General features: G+C 42.7%; 1 protein-coding gene across 1 annotated transcript in view; it reads right to left on the bottom strand.

Moving 5' to 3' along the window:
- Nucleotides 1-8,949: 8,949 nt before the first annotated feature.
- Nucleotides 8,950-25,064, bottom strand: part of oacyl (O-acyltransferase like) — a 65,988-nt gene continuing 49,873 nt past the window's right edge. The window contains exons 6-10 of the mRNA XM_063042016.1: nt 24,455-24,534; nt 21,485-21,611; nt 17,495-17,681; nt 14,372-14,514; nt 8,950-9,051 (exon numbers count right to left, since the gene is read on the bottom strand). Of these exons, the coding sequence (XP_062898086.1) occupies nt 8,950-9,051; nt 14,372-14,514; nt 17,495-17,681; nt 21,485-21,611; nt 24,455-24,534 (639 nt within the window). The remainder of the gene's footprint in view (nt 9,052-14,371; nt 14,515-17,494; nt 17,682-21,484; nt 21,612-24,454; nt 24,535-25,064) is intronic.

Below are 25,064 nucleotides of genomic sequence, written 5' to 3'. Positions count from 1 at the left end.
TCTTCTACGTTCTAAGTTCTCACTTGGAGTACTGTGGGCAGTTTTGGTCTCCTTATTTAAGAAAGGACGTGCTGACGTTGGAGAGGGTATAGAGAAGATTCACTAGAATGATTCCAGGAATGAGAGGGTTAACATATGAGGAACGTTTGTCCACTCTTGGACTGTATTTCTTGGAGTTTAGAAGAATGAGGGGAGACCTCATAGAAACATTTCGAATGTTGAAAGGCATGGACAGAGTGGATGTGGCAAAGTTGTTTCCCATGATGGGGGAGTCTAGTACGAGAGGGCATGACTTAAGGATTGAAGGGCGCCCATTCAAAACAGAAATGCGAAGAAATTTTTTTAGTCAGAGGGTGGTGAATCTGTGGAATTTGTTGCCACGGGCAGCAGTGGAGGCCAAGTCATTGGGTGTATTTAAGGCAGAGATTGATAGGTATCTGAGTAGCCAGGGCATCAAAGGTTATGGTGAGAAGGCGGGGGAGTGGGACTAAATGGGAGAATGGATCAGCTCATGATAAAATGGTGGAGCAGACCCGATAGGCTGAATGGCTTTGTCTCTGTCTCTTAGAATTACTAATTATGTAATGACAAGCTTTTCATTGTTTCTTGGCACATGTGACAATGATAAACCAATACCAATATCTTGATGTGAGTGTGAACAGTGTGATTGGTCATTTGAACAGGAATCATATCCCAGCATGATCCTTGAAAGATGACAGGAAGCTATGACCAGATAAGAATTACGTGATTCATGGGAAGAGCCAGCCTGCGGAAAAGCTCTGTGATGATCTGTCTCTGGGAGATATAATTGCTTCCTGTTATCGAACAGCTCTACGTTGGGTTTGATGGCCAAAACAGTGCAGTCTTTGACTGGCTGCACTTTGGAGAAGGTTGAGATGGTGGCAAATGCCCACTGCTGGTCCAGCTGCCAGTGTGAGCTGAAGAAGCAGATAATGCCTGATTTTATGGAAAGTAACTGACAGTGAGCTCCCTAATGTAGCAGTGTAGGTTGAATACTGCAACAGTGTAAATTGCAACTCTACAAAACATAAGTTAGACCGCACTTGGAGAATAAAGACACTTCATAAGAAGACACGATCCTCTGTCACTCCTCTCAGTACATGAAGACCAAGAAGGACACGTTCATCTGGGAAACTACAAAAATCCTGGCAGAAGCATAAAGCAAGAAATCAAGAGAATTTTGAGAAACTTGGTTCTCAATGGAAGACTCTATTAACACACATATTGAACTGGACGCAATTTATAAACCTATGTGTCTATGGGTTTGGGGCCAAGGGTTGAGGCACAGACAGCTGAGGACACCAGGGATACAGGCCAGTGGAGATCATTCAGCTGTTTGGTTAGCTGGGACCCAGTGGAGACTAGCAGCCAGCATAACAGCCAAACAATCAGAACAAGTCGGACCAGTATAAATGCAAGCACAGAAACAACACTCGATTGTGCACTGATGATATCACCTCAACTGGTGATGAAACGCTTGTGCCTTAATGTTCAGGCTCAGCAAACAACCCGACAATCCGACCTACCAATCTTCTCTTTCATTTGACACTTGGAGTATTGTGTTTAGTTCTGGTACCTTAATTATAGGAAGGATGTGAATTCTTTAGAGAGGATGCAGAGGGGATTTACCAGGATTAGAAACTATAAACACAAGAAATTTTGCGGAGAGTGAAGTTCCAGAACACAAACACAAAGTGCTACAGGAAGTGAGCATGGAAAGCAGTAAACGGTCAACTTTTCTGGCCAAGACCCATCATCAGGACAGGGAAGTGAGGGAGAAGAAGCCAGAATGGGAAGGTAGGAGACAGGAATGATTACATGATGGCAGGTGATAGGTGAAAACAGGTGAGGGGACAGTTGGGTGTGGGGGGGGGTGGAGTGAGAGATAGGAATTGATAGGTGGAAGAGGTAAAGGGCTGAAGATGAAGGAATCTGGTAGGAGAGGACAGAGGACCATGGGAGAAAGGAAAAGAGGAGGGGACCCAAAGAGAAGTGATGAGCAGGGGTGAAGAAGAGAAAGGGTAAAAGGAGAGCCAGAATAGGGAATGGAAAAAGAGAGAAGGGAAGGAGGAGAAATTACTGGAAATTAGAGAAACCAATGTTCATGCTGTCAAGTTAGAACATATACAGAAATGGGTGGCCATCGGGAACGCCCACCTTTTGTGTCAGACAGAGCAAAGGTTCTCAATAAAGCAGTCCACCAATCAACATGAGGTCCAACCACTGTAGAGGAGGCTGCATTGGGATCACCAGATTCAGCATATGATCCTGACAGCTTCACGCATGAAGCAACACCTCACCTTGAGGGACTGCTTGGGGCCCTGAAAGATCATGAGGGAGAAGGTGTAGGGATAGGTGTGACAGTTGTTATGATCACAGGGGTAAGTTCCAGGAGGGAGATCATTAGGGAGGGTCAAGTGGACAAGAGAGTTGCATAGAGAGCAATCCCTGAAGAAAGTGGGGGGAGGGAAAGACAAAGGAGGATAAGAAATGACTTGATAGAGTTATAAAAGCTGAAAAGTGGCAAAGAACAGAGTGGACAGCCAGAGATTTTCTTCCCAGGGTAGAAATGGCTGTGACTTGAAGGCATCTTTTTAAGATGATTGGAGAAAAGTATAGAGGGTAGATGTCAGAGTTAGGCTTCTTAGGCAGAGAGTAGTGGGTGCATTAAGGTTGTTATAGCAGGGGGTGAAAGTGGGGATAAGCTCCCACTACCCATTAAATGTTCCTAATGGCATGCGTCTCAAATAGACGTGCACAAAATGAGTGGGTTACACCTGAATCCGAGGAGATCTAAAATCCTTGCAGGCAGGTTAGCTGGAGTTGTTTGGGTGGATTTGAAATAATTTGGCAGGAGGATGGGACCCTGAAGTAATTGTGCTACAAACAGCAGCAATGTGTAGTGAGACTCCTAGCAAGGAGAGGCTGATGACTGAGCGAAATACGGGATACGTTACAACAAAATACAGGATAAGTTACAACATAAAAGGCTGACAAAATAGAAAAAGGTGAATATAGGACTAAAGGTGTTATATTTGAATGCACGCAGTATATGGAATAAGGTTGATGAACTTGTAGCACAGTTACAGATTGACAAGAATGATGTTGTAGGCATGACTAAATCATGGCTAAAAGATTGTAGCTAGGAACTTAATGTCCAAGGATACACATTGTACCGAAAGAATAGGCAGGAAGGCAGAGGGGGTGGCGTGGATCTGCTGGTAAAAAATGTAATTAAATCATTACAAAGAGGTGACATAGGGACAGAAGATGTTGAATTGTTGTGGATAGAGCTAAGGAACTGCAAGGGTGAGCTGTGTACATACACCTATTGATGCTTCTGGACACATCTTCAGTGATGTTCCTGGAATCATCGGGTGTTTCGGGTCCTCCAGGTGACCCAGCCGGGGCTGATCAGACCCCAGCTTGTGTCCAGATGGCTAGCTACTTTTGACTCCATGGCTCCCCTCTTTTGAGCCACAGCCATCTTGAGGCCCTCTCTGCCGCATTGGTGGTACTGCAGATGGCTCTCCTCTTCCTCTCTCCCTCGATGCCCAAAATGCTGAAGGCAGTAACTAAAGAACAGGCTACGAATCCCCTACAACCACACCAGGTTCCCACCGATCGTACCTTTACACCCTGTGAGCCTCTTCAAAGAAATAACAGGCAGGGATAGACAAAGGAGGATCAGTTAATGTTGTCTATTTGGATTTTCAGAAGGCCTTTGACACGGTGCCACACATGAAGCTGCTTAACAATCTATAGCCCATGGTATTACAGGAAAGATTCTAGCATGGATAAAGCAGCGGCTGAATGGCAGAAGGCAAAGAGTGGGAATAAAGGGAGGCTTTTCTGGCTGGCTGCTAGTGATTAGTGATTTTTCCCAGGGGTCTAAGTTGGGATCGCTCCTTTTTATGTTATATGTCAACGATTCGGATGATGGAATTCATGGCTTTGAAACAAAGTTTGCAGATGTTACAAAGATAGGCGGAGGGGCAGATAGTTCAAGAAATAGTGAGGCGACAGAAGGACTTAGACTAGGAGAATGGGCAAAGGAGTGGTAGATGGAAATCAGTGTCCAGAAGCGTATAGTCATGCAGAAATGAAAGAGTTGACTATATCCTAAATGGAGAGAAAAACAAAAATCTGAGGTGCAAAGGGATTTGGAAGTCCTTGTGCAGGATTCTCTGAAGGTTAATTTGCAGGTTGAGTCTGTGGCGAGGAAAGCAAATGCAATGTTAGCATTCATTTCAAGAGGACTAGAATATAAAAGCAAGGATGTAATGTTGAGAATTTATGAAGTACTGGTGAGGACTCACTTGTAGTATTGTGAGCTGGCTGGGGCACCTTAACTTAGAAAGGATGTTCTGAAACTGGAGAAGGTTCAAAGGAGGTTCACAGAAAGGATTCCAGGATTAAACAGCTTGCCATTAGAAGAGCGTTTGATGGCTCTGGGCCCGTATTCACTGGAATTCAGAAGAATGAGGGGTGACCTCATTGAAACCAATCAAATGGTAAAAAGCCTTGATAGAGTTAGAGGATGTTTCCTATGGTGAAAATGTCTAAGACCAGAGAATAGAGGGATGTTCTTTTAGAATGGAGATGAGGAGGAATTTCTTCAGCCAGAGTGTGGTGAATCTGTGGATTTCATTGCCACAGGCAGCTGTTGTGGACAAGTCTTTATGTATATTTAAGTCTGGGGTTGATAGTTTTTTAATTGGAGAGGGCATGAAGGGATATGGGGGGGAAGGTAGAAGATTGGGTCTGAGAGAGAAAATTGGATCAGCCACAATGAAATGGCAGAGTGGATTCAATGGGCTAAATAGCCTAATTCTGCTCTTATATCCAAATCTTACGGTCTTATGATCTTAAATAGCCTCTGATAACCAAGTCCAACTCCTGGCCTTCACGTGTGGCTTAGCTAATAAGCCTGGAGGAAGCTTTTCTACTGACAAGAGAAGGGGCAAAATTGGGTTACTGGCATCTTAAACTAATCGCCTTGGGAAGAGGAGGCTTGTCAGCTGTGGTTGGCAACTCAGCTAGGAGAAGGAAAACTCTGATCTCAAACATACGCTGCCTTTTGGTTGTACCCACTGATGGGGAAGGTTCTGGGAGTATACCTTGAGGAAAAATACGGAGCTGGAGTCCTTAAGGCAGTCTTGCATTGACAGACAACTCCTGTGATACTGCTGGTGCCAAATTGTATCGATCTCTGCCATTCCTTTGGATGCATCAAACAAAACTGCATGGTGAGGGGAAGCCCACTTACTCGGCAGTAGCTTCTTCTCCACATTGTACTGTCCTGGCTTGTGTATCACCCAGACAGCTGGGGCACAACATCCATAGTTGACCCGACCAATGGAGGTCCTCTGAGTAGTGGAACACTCAGCCAGTGGTGGTGGTAGAGGCAGGTACGTTAGGAACACTTAATAGACTCTTAGATAGGCACATAGATTACAGAGAACTGGAGGGATATGTATGAGGAAAGTGTTAGATTGATTTCAGAGTTGGTTAAAAGGTTTGAACAACAAGATGTTAAGGGAATGCAAGGAGATAAATGATAGGAACAGTATGTTATTTTTGTTCCAGGCAATTCATTCATGAACAACGCTCTCAGAGAAATAAAAAGCTTCAGCTATTACCAGTACTGCGAAGAAGAAAAGGAAATTCAAGCATTATTGAAATATTTGTAATTAGCATTAGAATCACTGTAGACTTCCAGCTTCATTGTTTTTACCACAGTAATTGAGATAAGATCCAATAATTGTGCCTCATGTAACTTCAAAGAAAACTTAATTTCATCAAATGTCATGTATTAATACAATAGATACAAATAATAATTCTAAATTACTACAATATTTGGTTGCTATTCTCTTGGAGTTTTTGCAAGTTTTCAGTCTCTGATAATAAATTTTACTTGAACTTTGAAGTGAATGAAATTGAAATGCAACACTTGAACTGAAAAGGAGAGAGTATAAAAATGAGGGGTTTCAAATGCAAAGCAGTGAGAACTCTGGAGACTAATTATCACAAGGAAGACCCCCACTCCAGGGGCTGGGAAAAGAAGGACCAATCATTTGGCCAGTGGGTGACCCGTATTTCCATGCTATAAATTGGACAAGTATTCTGAATGAGAACTGGTAGAGAGGGAACAGAAGAAATCATGTTTTAAGTTGTTGGCCGCGGGTCAACATACAGTAGTTATGATGTTTGTGCAGACACAATAAAATGTCAGCTTTGATTAATTAAACTTGAGCGGTGATTTGCCAAACCTACACCAGTTGATGATTGTTCAGCAATATAGACCACATCTACTATTATGCCCTCATCAACTTCCTTGGTTACTTCTTCAAAAACTTTATGTTAAGACATGATCTTAATTAATTAAGACATAATCTAATTGTTAAGACATGATCTCCCACACACAAAGGCTTGCTGACGCTCAATAATCAACCCCTATTTCTCTCTATATATAAAGACTTGTATATCTTGTCCCTCAGAATTTCCTTTAGTAACTAGCAGTTAAGCAGTTGATGCATTTCACCATATGTTTTGATCTAAATGTGACAAATAAAGCTGATCTTTATCTTTACATACCATAGGTGTTAGGCTTACTGGTCTAATGTTCCCAGGTTTTATTTTGCAGGCCTTCTTAAATAAAGGTACAACATTAGCCTCCGTCCAGTCTTTGAAACCTCACCCATCACCATAATGATGCATATACTCAGCAAGGACTCATGCAATTTCTTCTCCAGCTTCCAATCGTATTCTTGAATATTCCTCGTTAGTCCCTGGAGATTTATCCACACACACACAGAGAAAATGCTAAAATGCTGGAGGAACACAGCAGGTCAGGCTCCAACAACAGTTGACGTTTCAGGCTGAGATCCTTCTTTAGGACCTGATGTGTGTGTTGCTCTAGATTTCCAGCATCTGCAGAATGTTTTGTGTCCTGGAGATTTATCTGCTTTTACATGCTTTAAGACAGCCAGTACCTGCTCTGTTGTAATGAGGACAATGTCCAAGACTTTCCATTAAGTATCACAATGTCTGAAGTCTATATATCCTCCTCCGCAATAAAAATAAAGGAGAAATATTCATTGAGGACCTGAGCCACCTCCTACAGCTCCACTCAAACACTTTATTCGGTATGATAGTTGGTGATCTCCCTAAGTAACAATGCATGTTGAATATTTCAGCAGCTACACCCTGAAAAGACCTAGAGGCTGAGAAATTCGGTGATGTCAACGCGTGAATCTGTGCTTGAGGTTTTATGAGTTTACAGTCTTTGAATCTTTGAAATATTTGAACCAATAAATGAAACACAAATCTTTTAAAACAGTAATATTTGATTTCAGTAAAACTTTCTGGACTCTACACTCTGTCACACATCATTCCAGAAACATTCTTCTTAAAGTGCAGTCGAAAACACTTTAAAACAAGTACATGTAATGCACTAACAATCTACATAACTAATGGTTTTGTGCTTTCCTCCTGTCTTTATTGATTTGTGAAACATTTCCAAAAAAAGTATTAACCCAACTCAGTTATACACTATAAGAATTGTCGGTATTTTATCAAGTCTTCTGAGACACAAGTGTCTATTCCAAAGATGTTACAGTGTGCCGAATATGAAAATACAGGAAAGTGTAGAAATGATATTCCTCTCCAGTAGCACTACACCGGTCAAGGAGGATTCAACTGGCTTTGCCGCAGAGAAACTTAATTTACATGTAAAACCAATTAGGATTGCCTGTAGCTCATAATGTACTATCTTCTGAGCCTTCTATGATCTTACAAATATTTCAATTTCATGCATATAGTACTTTTTGTGTGATGTGCAATGATGGTAATTGTTCTAAGTTCTAATATCAAATGCTCAGAAATGAGTAATTGCCATTTCACTGTCAATGCTAATAAACATAAAATTGTAGCTTTGCAGGCCCTCCGTTGGTTGGGGTCGACCATGGACGTTGTGTCCAAGCTGTCTATGTTAATATGCAGGCCGGGGTCGTACAATATGAAGAGCAGTCTGTTGCTCATGTAGCAGGCTCCCCCTCTCCACACATCTGATGAACTCAAAGGAACAGCAGAAGCAAATACACATTGGCACCAGCGGCATCGCAGGAGTTGCCAGTCAGTGTTGAACTCAACGTATAAACTGCCTTAAGGACTCCAACACTGGATTTTTCCCTCGGGCTTTACTCCTAAAGCTTTTCCCATGCCTGGGTACAGCTGCAGGGCAGCTGCGGTTTGAGATCAGTTTTCCTTCTCCGAGATGAGCTGCCAACCATGGCTGACGAGCCCCATCTGCCCAAAGCGACTGGTTTTAAGGCACCAGTATCTTGCCTCTGCCCCTTCTCCTGTCAGTAGAAATGGTCCCACTGGGCTTTGTAGCTAAGCCACATGTGAAGGCCAGGAGGTGGACTTGATTGTTAGAAACTATTTGAGATGCCTGCCATTGGGAGCATTTAATACCTCTCCTGACTATGACAACCTTACGGAAATAAGGTAGCTTGTTATTTCTAAATGACAGAAGTCAATACTGTATATATTTTCATGTAGTAAACTTTAATGAAAAATACCACATCATTAATAGAATTGAAAGTTAATCCCAAATGTTTTTCATTGAGCTATCTGAGAGACTTAATTGATTGACATACTTCTAAGAAGAATGATGGTACAACATCACAACAAGACCAGTTCCAATACAGCTTGAGATCTAAGATCCATTCCATGCCTACCACCTTTTTTGCAGGCAATTACACAGCACATAGATGTTAAGCATTAAAAAGATGTTCTTTAAAAAGGCAGGCAATTTTCTTGATAGCTAAAGATTTACCATTTCAATCTACTAAATTCAAAAATTTTAAATGGTAAATCTTCAGGGAAGTCGATAAGGAATAAGTGAAGTCTAGAATACGATTATCAGAAGTACTTTCGTAACGCTTCAACAGGATTTTGAATAAATATGCATAATGCAAATCCTATGATGTGTGCCAAAACCGTGTGACCAATGAAGAGGTAAAACTAGGAGGAGAAAAAAAGAGAATATTGGTATTGTATGTACACACAGTGGCCACTTTATTAGGTACAACTGTATTTCTGTGCGAATATCTAATCAACCAATCATGTGGCAGCAACTCAATGCATAAAAGCATACAGACATGGTCATGAGGTTCAGCTGTTGTTTAGCCCAAACATCAGAATGGGGAATAAATGTAATCGAAGTGACTTTAATCGTGGAATGGTTTTTGGTGCCAGATGGGTGGTTTGAGTATCTCAGAAAATGCTGATCTTGTGGGATTTTCATGCACAACAGTCTCTAGAGTTTACAAAGAATGGTGCAAGAAACCAAAAGAAAAACATCCAGTTTTGAGGGTGAAAATGCCTTGTTAATGAGAGAGGTCAGAGGAGAACGGCCAGACTGGTTCTACCTGACAGGAAGGTAACAATTTCTCAAATGAACCATCCATGTTCCAATCCTTCCTGGGCATGCTCCCCAACTCATTCTGCTCTACATTGATGACTACATTGGTGTTGCTTCCTGCACCCATGCTGAGCTCATCAATTTCATCAACCTTGCCTCTAACTTCCACCCTGCCCTCAAATTTACTTGGTGCATTTCTGACCCCTCTCTCCCCTTTTTCAAACTCTCTGCCTCCATCTCTGGTGACAAACTGTCAAACAACATCTTTTATGGACATACTGAATTCCACAGTTATCTTGTCTATACCTCTTCCCAACGTGTCTCATGTAAAAGTGCCATTCCCTTCTCTCAGTTCCATCATCTCTGCCACATCTGTTCCCAGGATGAGGCTCTCCTGTCCAGGACATCAGAAATGTCCTCATTTTTCAAAGAACAGGGTTACTCTTCCTCTACCATTGAAGCTGCCTTCACCTGCATCTACTCCATTTCCAGACATCCACACTCACCTCTTCTTCCCACCACCTTAACAAGGATAGAATTCCTCTTGTCCTCACCTACCAACCCATTAGCCTCCACATCCAAAACACAGTTCTCCGCAACTTCTGCCATTTTGAACAGGATCCTACCCCAGACAGATCTTCTCTCCCACCCCCCAACAACCCTTCATTTTCTGCTTTCCCCAGAGATCGCTCCCTCTGTGATTCACCTGTCCATTCATCCCTCCCCACTCATCAACCCAGTTGCCTATCACTATCTACTGGTGCCCCTCCTTCTTCCATTTTTCCCATGGTCCACTCTCCTCTCCGATCAGATTCCTTCTTCTCCAGCTGTTTAACCTTTCCCACCCTCCTGGCTTCACCTCTCATCTTCTAGCTTATCCTCCTTCCCACCCCCACCCCAACTTCTTATTCTGGCATCTTCCCCTTTCCTTTCCAGACCCGATGAAGGGTCTTGACCCGAAAATTCAACTGTTTATTCATTTGCCTTGATGATGCCTGGCCTGCTGAGTTCCTCCAGCGTTTTGTGTACATTTCTCATTACAACAGTGTTGTGCAGAAGAGCATCTCTGAACGCACAACATGTTGAGCATTGACGTAGTCGGGCTTCAGCAGCTGAAGACAGCAAACATACAGTCAGTGGCCATTTTATTGGGTACAGGAGGCACATAATAAAGTGGCCACTGAATGTATCTTTAACAACATTATCTTTTGGGTACAAAGCTTTTCTCAGCATGTTCTGATGTTCCTTAGTGTTGTTCTTCACCTGTCACTGTCAGCTCCACTGCCAAGTCTATTTGTAATAAAGGAGCAGCATCGAAGAGAATCCATGGTATAAAAATACAGAAAATATCATTGAGATAATCATATTTTATCCTGGGATTAGATTATTTTTACTATATTGAATGCCATTAAGTCTAATTTCAATTTAACACATTGAAACCCATCAAATGTTGAAAGGCTTTGATAGAGTGGATGTGGAGAGGATGTTTCCTATGGTGGGGGGGTCTAAGACCAGAGGACAGCCTCAGAATGGAGGGGCATCCTTTTAGAACAGAGATGAGGAGGAATTTCTTTAGCCGGATACTGTGAATCAGCAGAATTTTTTGCCACAGGCAGCTGTAAAGGTCAAGTTATAGGGTATATTTAAGGCAGAGGATGATAGATTCTTGATTAGTCAGGGCATGAAGGGATACAGGGAGACTGGCGTTGAGAGGGAAATGGATCAGTCATGATGAAATGGCAAAGCAGACTCGATGGGCCAAATGGTCTAATTCTGTTCCAATATCTCATGGTCTTATGGTCTGATAATTGGCAAAGAAAACCGAGGATTTTATTTAATGTTTCCTTTCTATGATCTCCCCAAAGTCATTTGCAGACTACTGAGCAAACTCTGCTGTGAACCAGGGAACATTTGAAAGAAGTTGTTTAAAAATCTATTCCTTGTAATAATAAATTAGCAAAGTTTAAATTATGCAGCTTAGAATGTATTTATCATAAAATATAATCTTTCCTAGTCATGGTATTAATCCAATCTGTGAATAACCTAATTATTTCTTCCGTTCAATGCCCACCCAATTTCTTTGTAAGTGCTGAATAAATATAAATTGTCCTCTGAAAAGCTGGACCTTCCAACTCTCTAAAACTGATTTTCCTGATCACACAAGCCCTGTCAATGATCTCAGAGTGAATTAATGACTGCTGGGTGTTATGTAGAAAAGACAGGCTCAGTGCTCCATGGTCTTCTCCTATCATATTCCACCATCTCCAGCTCTGTCAGTTCCCCCTATCACCATCCAGCTTCTGACATCAATCCCACCTTCATCTGCCTATCAACACCCATCAACTTACCTGAGTCCACCCCTCACTTCCTCACTCTTGCTCCACTCTGTCCCTATACTAGCTATCTTCTACCGCATATTAAACCTGCTGAGTATTAGTAGGGCTGGATAGAGCGGAGGTGCAGAGGATGTTACCATTAGTGGGAGAGTCTAGGACCAGAGGGCACAGCTTCAGAATAGAACAGGAATTTCCAGCCTTTTTTAATGCTATGGACCCTTACCATTAACTGAAGGGTCATGGACCCCAGGTTGGAAATCCCTGGAATTGAATGATGTTTCTTTAGAACAGAGATGAGGAGGAATTTGTTTAACTGGAGGCTAAAGATGTGGAATTCATGTGGCCCTAGATGGCTGTGGAGGCCATTTCGCTGGGTATCTTAAAAGCAGAGGGTGATAGGTAAGGGTGTCAAAGGTTATGAAGAAAAGGCAGGAAAATAAAGCGGGCCTGAATAACAGAGCAGATTTGATGGAATGAATGGCCTAATTCTACTCCTATGTCATTTGGTCTTGATCTGAAACTACAGCTGTTCATTTCCCTCCATAGATGCTGCCTAACATGCTGAGTTCCTCCAGCATTTTATTTGTTGTTTCAAATTTCAGCATCTGCAGTCCCTTGTAGTTCCATGAGGATACAGGTCCATTGCATATGCATTTAATAATTATCTTTGTTCATCTACTATCCTGTGCTTATTGACTTGGTTTGCCTTCCAGTCCTGAGGCAGCTCAATTTTATATTTATTCCCATTTTCAAATTTGAAGTAGCTCTGAGACCTCGTCCATCCCTGTCTGGGTAATATCTTCCAACCCTTTAAGGTTCTGATATCTCTGAATTTTGCCACCTTTTCACTAATTTAAATTCCTCTATCATCAGTGACCTTATCGTCATCTGCCAAGGTCGTATATTCAGGACGTCCATTTCAAAACCCTCACCCACAAAACTTTTCCAGCTGCTCTTATTTTAAATATAGAACATACAGCGCAGGAGAGGTCCTTCAACACATGATGTTATGCTGATCTTTTAATTCTACCCTAAAATCAATCTAACTTTTCCCTCCTACACAGTCCTCCACTTTTCAATCATCCATGTGCCTATCTAAGGGTTTCTTAGATGCCCCTAACATATCTGCCTCTATCACCACCCCGGCAGGCATTCCGCACCCTTGCCGCTCTCTGCCTAAAAAACATTCCTGTGACATCCCCCTTATATTTTCATCGAATCACTTTAAAATTATGCCCCTGGTATCAGCCATTTCCACCCCGGGAAAAGGTCTCTGACTATTCACTTGACCTGTGCCTCCTATCATCTTGTACACCTCTACCATATCACCTCTCATCCTCCTTCACTCTAAGATAGAAGCCCTAGCTCGCTAACCTATCCTCATAAAACAAGCCCTTTAATCCAGGCAGCATCCTGGTAAACCTTCTCTGTACTCTCTCTAAAGCTTAACATCTTTACTATAATGAGGCAATCAGAACCGAATACAGTATTCCAAATATGGTCTAACCAAGTTTCTTTTTCCTTTATTTCTTTAAGAGTCTTCAGAAACCTACTTTTCTGACCACACATTTGACGAAAAGTCCTAATACATATTTCACTTAGAGATACAGTGTGGAACAGGCCCTTCTGACACAACGAGCTGCCCTGCCCAGCAACTAACCTACTCAATGCTATCCCAATCACAAGACAACTTGCAATCACCAATTAACCAATTAGCAGGTATGTCTTTGGACAGTGGGAGGAAACAGGAGCACCCGGACGAAGCCCAAAAGCTTACGGGGAGAACGTAGAAATTTCTTACAGACTGCACTGGAATTGAACTCTGAACTTTGATGCCCCAATCTGTAATAAGACCATAAGACATGGGAGAAGGATTAGGCCAGTCAGCCCATCAAGTCTGCTTCGCCATTTCATCCTGGCATATCCATTTTCCTCTCAACCTCATTCTTCTGTCTTCTCCCTGTAACCTTTGACGCCCTGTTCAATCAAAAACCTCCATCTTAAATACACCCAATGACCTGGCCTCTACAGCCGCTTGTGGCAACAAACACCACAGATTCACCACCCCCTGGCTAAAGAAATTCCTCCTTATCTCCTTTCTAAATGGACATCTCTTTATTCTGACGCTGTGCCCCTGGTCCTAGACTCACCCACTATAGGAAACATCCCCTCCACATCCACTCTATCTAGGTCTTTCAACATTCAATAGGTTTCAATGAGAATGCCACCCCCCATTCTTCTACTCTAAGGCTGTGCCGTCTGGTCCTAGACTACCCCGCTACAGGAAATATCCTCCCTACATCCATTCTATCTAGGCCTTTCAGTGTTCAATGGGTTTTGATGAGATCTCCCTCATTCTTTAAAACTGCAGTGAGTACAGGCCCTGATATACGTTAACCGCAACTAACTGCTGCACAACTGTGCGTGGGCTTGTTTGCTCTTGTTTAGCCACGCTTTGCAAGTTTTGATGATAAAACTGCAAAAACTCTCCGGGACATCAGGATATAAATGCCAATTCTTATTGGAGTTGAAGATACACAAATAGTCCCAGAATCAAATCAGGAGAAATTACGGAATAGCTCACCATGTTGATGTCTGTGTAATGAAGGAGTGTCTCCTGTAGCCCAGAATACATATCTATCACAGCAGGGTGTATCAGGAAACAGGCATAGCTGATATTGGCAAGGGGGATCCATAACTTGCTGGACAGAAAAGTACCAACAAACCCTAAGGGGAAAATTGATAAGAAATAAAACAAAGTAATTTTGAATAATAGCTGTCATTAGACCATTTAACTTCCCGAATAAGAACTGATTATCAGTCTTATTATTACTGGAATACTTGGACACTATTTACTTAAACAGGGAACGGCTGATGATGTGACCCAAGTTACATTTTTAAAATCCAAAAAAAAAACCCTGAGATTTATTTTCATGTGGGCATTCACAGTAAATACAAAGAAACACTACAGAGTCAATGAAAACAAAGACAGACAAACAACCAATGTGCAAAAGACAACAAACTGTGCAAATACAAATAATAATAATAATAATAATAAATATTGGGAACATGGGTGGTCGAGTCCTTGAAAGTGAGTAGACTGTGGAATCAGTTCAGTGTTGGGGTGAGTGAAGTTATACTTGCTGGTTCAAGAGCCCAGTGGTTGAGGGGTAATAATTTTTTGCTAAATCAGGTGGTGTGGAACCTGAGGCTCCTGTACCTCCTGCCTGATGGCAGCAGTGAGAAGAGAGCATGTCCTGGATGGTGATGGTCCTCAGTGATGGCTCTGCTCTCCTGGTGACTGCGCTCCTTGTAAACGTGCTGAATGGTGGGCTGGCTTTCCCTGTGATGGACTGGGCTGCATCTACTACTTTTTGCAGGCTTTCAGGCAGGACTTTTACCATCAGCTTTTGACCATTCACCTTTGCAGTTAGAGTACTGTGCAAAGTCATATACTGCCAGGGTGCCTAATTTTATGTATTGCATTGTACAGCTGCCACGACAAAAAACAAAAATTTCATGACATATGTGGGTGATGATAAACCTGATTCTGATATGGGCCTCTATTGTGGACTGAGAGTGGGAAGGGGGCAGGGAAAGGGGAGGCATGGTTGGGAAAAAGGGAAGAAAGAGGACAGGGAGCAGGAAGCGCCAGAGAGACATTCTGTAATGATCAATAAACAATTGTGTGCAATCAAATGACCTTGCCTGGTATCTCAGGGCTGGGTGTGTTCTGCACCCACACTACCTCCCACCGCTGGTACTCCTTGCTCTCCCCACCATGTTGACAAATACAGTACTGTGCACTAGGAACTCTTGATATTTTTATGTGCTGAAGACTTCTGCACAGTACTGTACATCGTAAGTACTCCACTATGCTTAAAATCTGACTAAATGTGACTTAACACATTGATGACAGTAGAGCAGTAGATGTAGTGTACATGGATTTCAGCAAGGCATTTGATAAGGTACCCCATGCAAGGCTTATTGAGAAAGTAAGGGGGCATGGGATCCAAGGGGACATTGCTTTGTGGATCCAGAACTGACTTGCCCACAGAAGGCAAAGAGTAGTTGTAGATGGGTCATATTCTGCATGGAGGTCAGTGACCAGTGGTGTGCCTCAGGGATCTGTTCTGGGACCCCTACTCTTCATGATTTTTATAAATGACCTGGATGAAGAAGTGGAGGGATGGGTTAGTAAATTTGCTGATGTCACAAAGGTTGGGGTGTTGTGGATAGTGTGGAGGGCTGTCAGAGGTTACAGCGGGACATTGATAGGGTGCAAAACTGGGCTGAGAAGTGGCAGATAGAGTTCAACCCAGATAAGTGTGAGGTGGTTCATTTTGGTAGGTCAAATATGATGACAGAATATAGTACTAATGGTAAGACGGTTGGCAGTGTGGAGAATCAGAGGGATCTTGGGGTCTGAGTCTATAGGACACTCAAAGCTGCTGTGCAGGTTGACTCTGTAGTTAAGAAAGCATACGGTGCATTGGCCTTAATCAATTGTGGGATCGAATTTAGGAGCCGAGAGGTAATGTTGCAGCTATATAGGACCCTAGTTGGACGCCACTTGGAGTACTGTGCTCAGTTCAGGTCGCCTCACTACTGGAAGGATATGGAAACCATAGAAAGAGTGCAGAGGAGATTTACAAGGATGTTGCCTGGATTGGGGAGCATGCCTTATGAGAATAGGTTGAGTGAACTCGGCCTTTTTTCCTTGGAGCGACAGAGGATGAGAGGTGACCTGATAGAGGTGTATAAGATGATGAGAGGCATTGATTGTGTGGATAGTCAGAGGCTTTTTCCCAGGACTGAAATGGCTAGCATAAGAGGGCACAGGTTTAAGGTGCATGGAAGTAGGTACAGAGGAGATGCCAGGGATAAGTTTTTTTACGCAGAGAGAGGTGAGTGTGTGGAATGGGCTGCTGGCGACGGTGGTGGAGGCGGTTACAATAGGGTCCTTTAAGGGGCTCCTGGACAGGTACATAGAGCTTAGAAAACTAGAGGGCTATGGGTAACCCTAGGTAATTTCTAAGGTAAGGACATGTTCGGCACAGCATTATGGGCCGAAGGGCCTGTACTGTACTGTGCTGTAGGTTTTCTATGTTTCAATGGTAATTGACAGACTTGTCTTCATGGGGAAAGCCTACATTTGACACAAAGAGGAATATTTTCAATTAAACTCACTGGATGGATCCAAACCAGAAACACAGGATACAAGTCACTAATCACCAGGACCCAAAAAACTCAGATAAAGATCATGGTAGGTCCTAATCCAGCAATAACTTGCCTTCCTGGTCAATTTCCCAGAGCAGAAATGGCTAACACAAGGGGGCATAATTTTGAAGTCATTGCAGAAATGCATAGGGGGAAGGTTAGAGGTCGCTGTTTTACATGGAGAGTGGTAGGTGCATGGAACACACTACCACGGATGGTGGTCGAGGCAGATACATTAGTGGCATTTAAGAAACTCTTATATAAGCACATGGATGATAGTAAAATGGAGTCCCCACCTCACTGTGAGGAGAGAAGGGCTAAATTGAACTTAGAATAAGTTAAAAGTTAAGCAACATATTGTAGGCCGAAGGGCCTGTACTGTGCTGTAGCATTCCATGTTTTATGAATCGTAAGGTTAAAGATCTGATTGAATTTGTTAAACAGGTGAAGTATTGCTAAGGTCATTTGTATTTTGTCATAATTGTACCTGCATGTCCTTTTTCACATACGAGTATGATCCAGCCTACGGCAGCTGCCCAAGCAATCCTGTGCAACGACTGATAGAGGACAGGGGCCACAGAATAGGACTCAACAGAGTCATCCAGTGCATAGCCCAGCGCAACTACTACAGCCATTGTGGTCAGACAGCACAGCCATCCAGTAAGGGCAGAGGTCTGGAGAAGAGAGTACTTTTAGGTTGTCTTTGAGATCAAGAAAATCAAATTATTTATCTGTTGGACATTGAAACATACAGCGAAACGTGTCATTTGTGTTAACATCTAACACAACTGAGAGTGTGCTGGGTGCAGCCCACAAGTGTCAGCACACTTCCGCCGCCACCACAATATACACACAATGCCTGTCAGAACAGCACAGAACACACAACAAAACACATTCCTGATCTCATCCACGCACATGTACAGTCCTTTAACTCCAGGACAGGCCCACTTCTTCGGCCTCCAACAATAGCATTTTATCATTGGAGTACATTGTCATCATTATGTGCCATGTCTTATGACGCGGGTGATCATGATCATGACAGTGATTGTTCTTGGCAAATTTTTTCCGCAGAAGTGGTTTGCCATTGCCACCTTCTGGGCAGCGACCTTTACAAGACGGGTGACTCAAGCCATTTTCAATACAGTTCAGAGATTGTCTGCCTGGTGTCAGTGGTCACATAACCAGGACTTGTGATATGCTCCTACTGCTCATAGGACCATCCACCACCAGCTCCCATGGCTTCACGTGACCCTGATCGAGGAGCTAAGTAGGTGCTACACCCTGACCAAGGGTGAACTGCAGGCTAGCGGATTGAAGGAGTGCCTTACACCTCCTCTGGTAGAGACTTTGCCACCCTAATTGTAATACAGCATACATAAATTTAAGATAATAACAGTTTAGAATAAACATTAGAAAGTCCTAACCACTTTTCCAAAAATAGATACTGAGCACCAAGTAGTCTTAGACAGGGAGCTGCCGCAAAAGCAGACATGAGAGGAAAACCAATATTGAAAGGCCTGGATAGTGTGAACATTGAGAGGATGATTCCAGTGGGGCGAGGGTGTCTAGGAGCAGGGGATACAGACTCAGAATAGATGAATGCCCCTTTAGAACAGGGATAAGGAGGAACTTCTTTAGCCAGAGGGTGGTGAATTTGTGGAATTTGTTGCCGCAGATGCCCTTGGAGGCCATGTCATTGGGTTGTATTTAAAGCAGGGGTTGATAGATCTTGATTAGTAAGGGTGTCAAAGATTACGGGAAGACGACAGGAGAATGCAGCTGAGAGAGATAATAAATCAACCATGATGGAACAACAGGGAAGACTTGTTGGGCTGAATGGCCCAGGTCTGCTCCTGTGCCTTATGGTCCTCTGGTCTTATGAAAAGAAAGCAGACAGAACAAAAAAATAAAACCAGCTCCCAATTTGCAAAAGATATGAGAATGAAAACTAGAAAACAAAATTAAAAGCACAACTTCACAGGAAGTGTGTCATTGGCAAGGGAGTACCACAGCTCCAGTTACTGCTTGGCCCAAATAAGCTTCCAGCGATAAGTGTGTAGTCTAGAAAATTAGCTTGAAGGATATTAAACAGATTGAAAACTATAATTAGATAATTGAACAGCTAAAAATAAATTGATTAAATAAATAAACTCAAAGAAGGTAAAGAGAATATTCAGAACTTGATGGAGTATGGAAAGGGTAAGCAAGAGAAAGGAAACGGCAAATCCTAACCACAGCTAAGTATCACAGACGACACACACACAATGCTGGAGGAACTCAGCAGGCCAGGCAGCATCTATGGAAAAGAGTGAACAGTCGACGTTTCAGGCCAAGACCCTTCAGCAGGACTGGGGAAATAAAGATGAGGAGGAGAGTTAAAAGGTGGGGGGGAGGGGAGGGAGAAACACAAGGGCCACAGGGACAGTTAGGTGATTAGTTGGTGACACAATCTTTCTTTTAGGTAAATAACAGAAAAGGTCAAAAGAATGCTAATCAAAATAATACTAAATATATTTTAAACGAACTAGAATTTTTTTTCAGAATCCTTGTGCGGATTAAGTGTGCATTGTGTTAGAAAGTACTTTTAATGATGTGGAATAGAGACCTTTTACAATTGCCGGAAGGCACAGTATTAGGGCAGGCAATTAACCACTTTTAAGCTGAGTTAAGGAAACATTTCCTTCCTCAATGGATTGTGAGATTTTGGAGAGCTGTAGATGGTGACGTACGCACAATGGCTACTTTATTAGGTACACCTGTACACCTGCTCATGAATACAAATATCTAATCAGACAATCTTGTGGCAGCAACTCAATGCTTAAAAGCATGCAGACATGGTCATGAGGTTCAGTTATTGTTCAGACCAAACATCAGAATGGGGAAGAAATATGATCTAAGTGACTGTGACTGTGGAATGATTGTTGGTGGTTTGAGTATCTCAGAAACTGCTGATCTTCTAGGGTTTTCATGCACAACAGTCTCTAAAGCTGGCAATTGAAGGACAGATAATCTTCTAATCCTTCCTGGATGAGAGAAAGGCAAAGAATTGGCTGTGGAAGACAATCAATCTTCCAATCCTTCCTGGACTCTAGAGTTTCTCTGTAAACTCGTGAGTTTCTAGCATTTACACAGAATGGTGCAAGAAACAAAAAAAGATCCAGTGAATGAAAGCACCTTGTTAATGTGAGAGGTCAGAGGAGAATGGCCAGATTAGTTCAAGCTGACAAGAAGGCAACAGTCACTCACATAACCACGTGTTACAGCAGTAGTGTGCAGAGGAGCATCTCTGAATACACAATACATTGAACCTTGAAGTGAATGGGCTACAGCAGCAGAAGATCACAAGCAGAAGGATGTGATGCTGAGGCTTTATAAGGCACTGGTGAGGCCTCACCTTGAGTATTGTGAACAGTTTTGGGCCCCTCATCTTAGAAAAGATGTGCTGGCATTGGAGAGGGTCCAGAGGAGGTTCACAAGGATGATTCCAGGAATGAAAGGGTTGTCATATGAGGAACATTTGATGGCTCTGGGTCTGTACTCACTGGAGTTCAGAAGGATGAGGGGCAATCTCATTGAAACTTTTTGAATGTTGAAAGGCCTAGACAGAGTAGATGTGGAAAGGATGTTTCCCATGGTGAGACAGTCTAGGACAAGAGGGCAGAGCCTCAGGATAGAGGGGTGCCCTTTCAAAACAGAGATGCGGAAAAATTTATTTAGCCAAAAAGTGGTGAATTTGTGGAATTTGTTGCCACATGCAGCTGTGGAGGCCAGGTCATTGGGTGTATTTAAGGCAGAGATTGATAGGCTCTTGTTTGGACATGGCATCAAAGGTTACCGGGAGAAGTCCGGGAACTGGGGTTGAGGAGGAGATAGAAAAAAAGGATTAGCTATGATTGAGTAGCAGAGCAGACTCGATGAGCCAGATGGCCTAATTCTGCTCCAATGTCTTATGGTCATATACACTCAGTGGCTTTATTAGGTACCTAGGACAGCTCACATTCTCAGTTCTAATGTCCTTAGTTTTTATATACTAATATCTACATGGATAATATCAATATTCATGATGTGGGTGCCATGGTAGTGTAGCAGTTAGCGTGACACTATTATAGCTCGGGGCATCAGAGTTCAGAGTTCAATTCCAATGTCATCTGTGAGGAGTTTCTGCATCCTCCCCATGAAAGGCATAGGTTTTCTCCGGGTGCTCCGGTTTCCTCCCACAATCCGTTTAGTAGGTTAATTGGCCATTGTAAATTGTCCAGTGATCAGGCTAGGATTAAATTAGGGGTTGCTGGGCAGCGCAGCTTGAAGGGCTGGAAGTGCCTATTCTGCACTGTATCTCTAAGTAAATATTTAAAGAACTATGTAATCCAACTTTAGCCAAGACTTATTCAATCATTTTCAAATATTTATATGGAACTATTCATACCACTCCGACCCAAGCCAAAGTTAGTCATTGACCTTTTTTTTTCTTAGATACCTTGGTCAGCAAAGGTCCTTTTCTGTGATGCAGTAAGATGCCCAACATGATTCCAATTAAGAATGGACCATAGCGACAATAAGGCTTTATGTAGTATTCAGTGTTGTATACCGTGTGTGAAAGCAATCTGAAAATAAATATTATGCACTGCTTAGTAATAGACAATGATACTGAGACAACATTATCTAATGAAATCATTGTGGGTGAAGGGTCACTGTTCAAAACTTCCATGCTTTAATATGAGAGACTTCAAAATTAATCTGAGAGACCCCTGTAATGTAATACTTTAGTTTAGAGTGGATTCCGAAAGCTATCTATTTAAGAACATACACTCAGAGGCCACTTTATTAGGTACAACTGTCTACACAATTCCGGTGCTGGATTTGACACTTCTGAACTTCTGTCAGTGATCCAACCTGATGGCATGAATATCGATTTCTCCTTCCGGTAAAAAAAATTCCCTCCCCCTCCCCTCTTATTTTATTCCTCACTCTGGCCTATTACTTCTTCTCACCTGCCTGTCACCTCCCCTTGGGTCCCCTCCTCATTCCCTTTCTCTTACTGTCCACTCCCCTATCAGATTTCTTCTTCTTCTGCCCTTTATTTATCCAAACCACGTAGCTTCACCTATCACCTTCCAGTTATCCTCCTTCCTCTCCCCCTGCCTTTTTATTCTAACATCTTTCCCTCTCTTTTTCAGTCCTGAAGGAGGATCTTGGCCCAAAATGTCAACTGTTTACTCATTTCTATAGATGCTGCCTGACCTGTTGAGTTCCTCCAGCATTTTGTGTGGGGTTCTACAGATGCTGGTCTCGGCCTGAAAAGTCAGTTCTTTATTTGTTCCCATAGATGCTGCCTGACCTGGCGAGTTCCTCCAGCAGTCTGCATGTGTTACTAAAACATTGTGTAACGTTTTTATAAACAAAGACTGCAGAAATGTTATCAGCACTCACTAAGCAATCATCTCCTGATATTAATGATGGGGATATCTAGGCTTTACAATATTACTAAGATCTGCAATAGTCCAGTATTTACCTGGCATCTAAGTGAAGTCCAACTGGCAATTTGAAGAACCATGAGATGAAAGCAGTAACAATAACACAGGTCATCAAGAGAAATCCTGCCAGGGCAAACATTAGTGTTCTGTTCCTGAATAGAAATAGACATTTACATGTTACTTCATGTTGGTGAGAGATGGGAATGACATTCACTTCCATCTACTAACCATAGAACAGAATGGTACAGGAACAGTCCCTTCAGCCCACAATGTTGTACTAGACCAATTAAATTAGTAATCAAATGGCCAGCTAGACTAATCCCTTATGTCTACACAATGTCCTTATCTTTCCATTTCCCCTCACATTTATGTGCCTATCTAAACATCCCCCAGGCAGTGCGTTCCAGGCATACCCCCACTCCCTATGTATAAAAGCTTGCCCCTCACATCTCTTTTGAAATTACCCCCTCTCACCTTAAACACATGCCCTCTTGTATCAGACACTTCAACCCTGGGAAAAAGATACTGTCTGTCTACTCTATCTATGCCTCTCGTAATCTTATAAACCTCTATCAGATCTCCCCTCAGCCTCCGCTGCTCCAGAGAACACAACCTAAGTTTATGCAACATCTCATTCTACCATATACCCTCTAAACCAGGCAACATCTTCATAAACCTCTTCTGCAAGTTACTATAAAGAAAGTATTTCGAGATCTGTTCACTTAATCTTAAGTAAAGAGATTCTTTTCATGCAATAGCAAACGTTTCTCCTATGCTACACCATCAAGAATTTCAACTTTAGTTTCCAAAGGTGCTCTGAACCAAGGGTTCCCGACCAGGGATCAGACCCCGTTCTTAATGGTATTGGTCCATGGCATACAAAAGGTTGGGAACTCCTTCTCTAAATGTGAAAAAAAAATGTTCAGGTAGTTTCCTAGAATTTACAACAGAATATCACAGACGTGCTATCTATCCATTCTAACTTTTGCACCAGGCTTTAAATGAAAGATTATTTACATAGAAGTGCTTTCAAAGAGGTTCATCAAATGACTAATTGTCTACTAAGTTTTCTTTCCCTCTTTGGATGATTTTCCGTAGAGCAGTGGAGGCTGTGGGGAGATCTTATAAAGGTTTATTAGAGGCATAGATAGAGTAGACAGACAATATCTTTTGGCAAGGGTTGAAATGCCTGTTACCAGAGTATCACCAAGCATTTAAGGTGAGAGGGGCTAATTTCAAAGGAGATGTGAGGGGCAAGTTTTATTTACACAGATAGTGGTGGGTGCATTACCTGGGGGGTGGTTGTAGAGGCATAAACATTTGGGACTTTTAAGAGACATTTAGATAGGTGCGTGAATGTGAGGGAAATAGGAGGATGTGGACACTGTGTAGGTAGAGCAGATTAGCTTAGATGCCCTTTCGATTACTAAATTAATTGGATTGGCACAACGTTGTGGGCCAAAGGTCTTGTTTCTGTGCTGTGTTTTTCTATGTAAACAACACATTTAACTCTATGTTTCGATGTATAAAGGCGTCCGTTAGTCTTGCGAGACCATGGATCTGCGCCTGGAAAGTCTTCACTCTCCAGGGCGCAGGCCTGGGCAAGGTTGTATGGAAGACCAGCAGTTGCCCATGCTGCAAGTCTCCCCTCTCCACGACAGCAATGTTGTCTAAGAGAAGGGCATTAGGACCCATACAACTTGGCACCAGTGTCGTCGCAGAGCAATGTGTGATTAAGTGCCTTGCTCAAGGACACAACACGTTCCCTCGGCTGGGGCTCAAACCTTCAGGCCGTTTGTCCAATGCCTTAACCACTTGGCCACGTGGTTCGATGTATATGTGACAAATAAAAAGCTAATTGCTTTATCTTCAAATACCAATTAATTACTTTTCAAGCTTATTAATGGAGGACTCTACAACCAGCTTACAGGCATTAGAACATCCTGGGAAGTGGGGAAATAATAAACACTCACCTGTAGAGGAGCAAAATGAAGAACGGAGTTGTGAGATGAAACTGAAAGTCATTTGCAAGGTACCATGTCCAACCCATGCACTGCAACAACAGATTTGTTCCAGTTATTTCATGTCAGAAAGGGACCTTCCTGTTTCTCTTACGTCTTTGGGTATTGCTGACAAGCCATCCTGCCCCAACGTGGAACGTGACCGCTGTAAGTGCAGAGGCACCTTAGTGTAGCAGTTACCATAATGATATTGCAGTGCCAGTGATCAGCTGTCAGGTTTCAGTCCCCACCATTGCCTGTAAGGAGTTTCTACCCAATGACCCATGGGTTTCCTCCAGCTCCTCCTGTTTCCTCCCACATTCTAAAGACATACAATATCACACAAACACATACAAATTGTGGGCCGGCTTCGATGCTGCCAGAGGCATGGCAACACTTGCGGGCTGCCCCCACGCATCCTTGTACTGTGTTCGTCACTGACTAAATAAGGCAGTTTTGATGTTTTGTGTAAGCTATGATGTTTCGGTGTACCTGCAACAAATAAAACTAATCTAATCTTTAACTTTTGGAATGGATCCCAGATTCTGCAGGTTCCCAACCCATCAGGGCAAGCAATTCTGAC

The sequence above is a fragment of the Mobula hypostoma genome, chromosome 3 (genome assembly GCF_963921235.1).
Source record: "Mobula hypostoma chromosome 3, sMobHyp1.1, whole genome shotgun sequence".
Lineage (NCBI taxonomy): Eukaryota > Metazoa > Chordata > Chondrichthyes > Myliobatiformes > Myliobatidae > Mobula > Mobula hypostoma.
The sequence above is the reverse complement of the archived record's forward strand: the minus strand, read 5'-3'. Positions and strand labels throughout refer to the sequence as shown.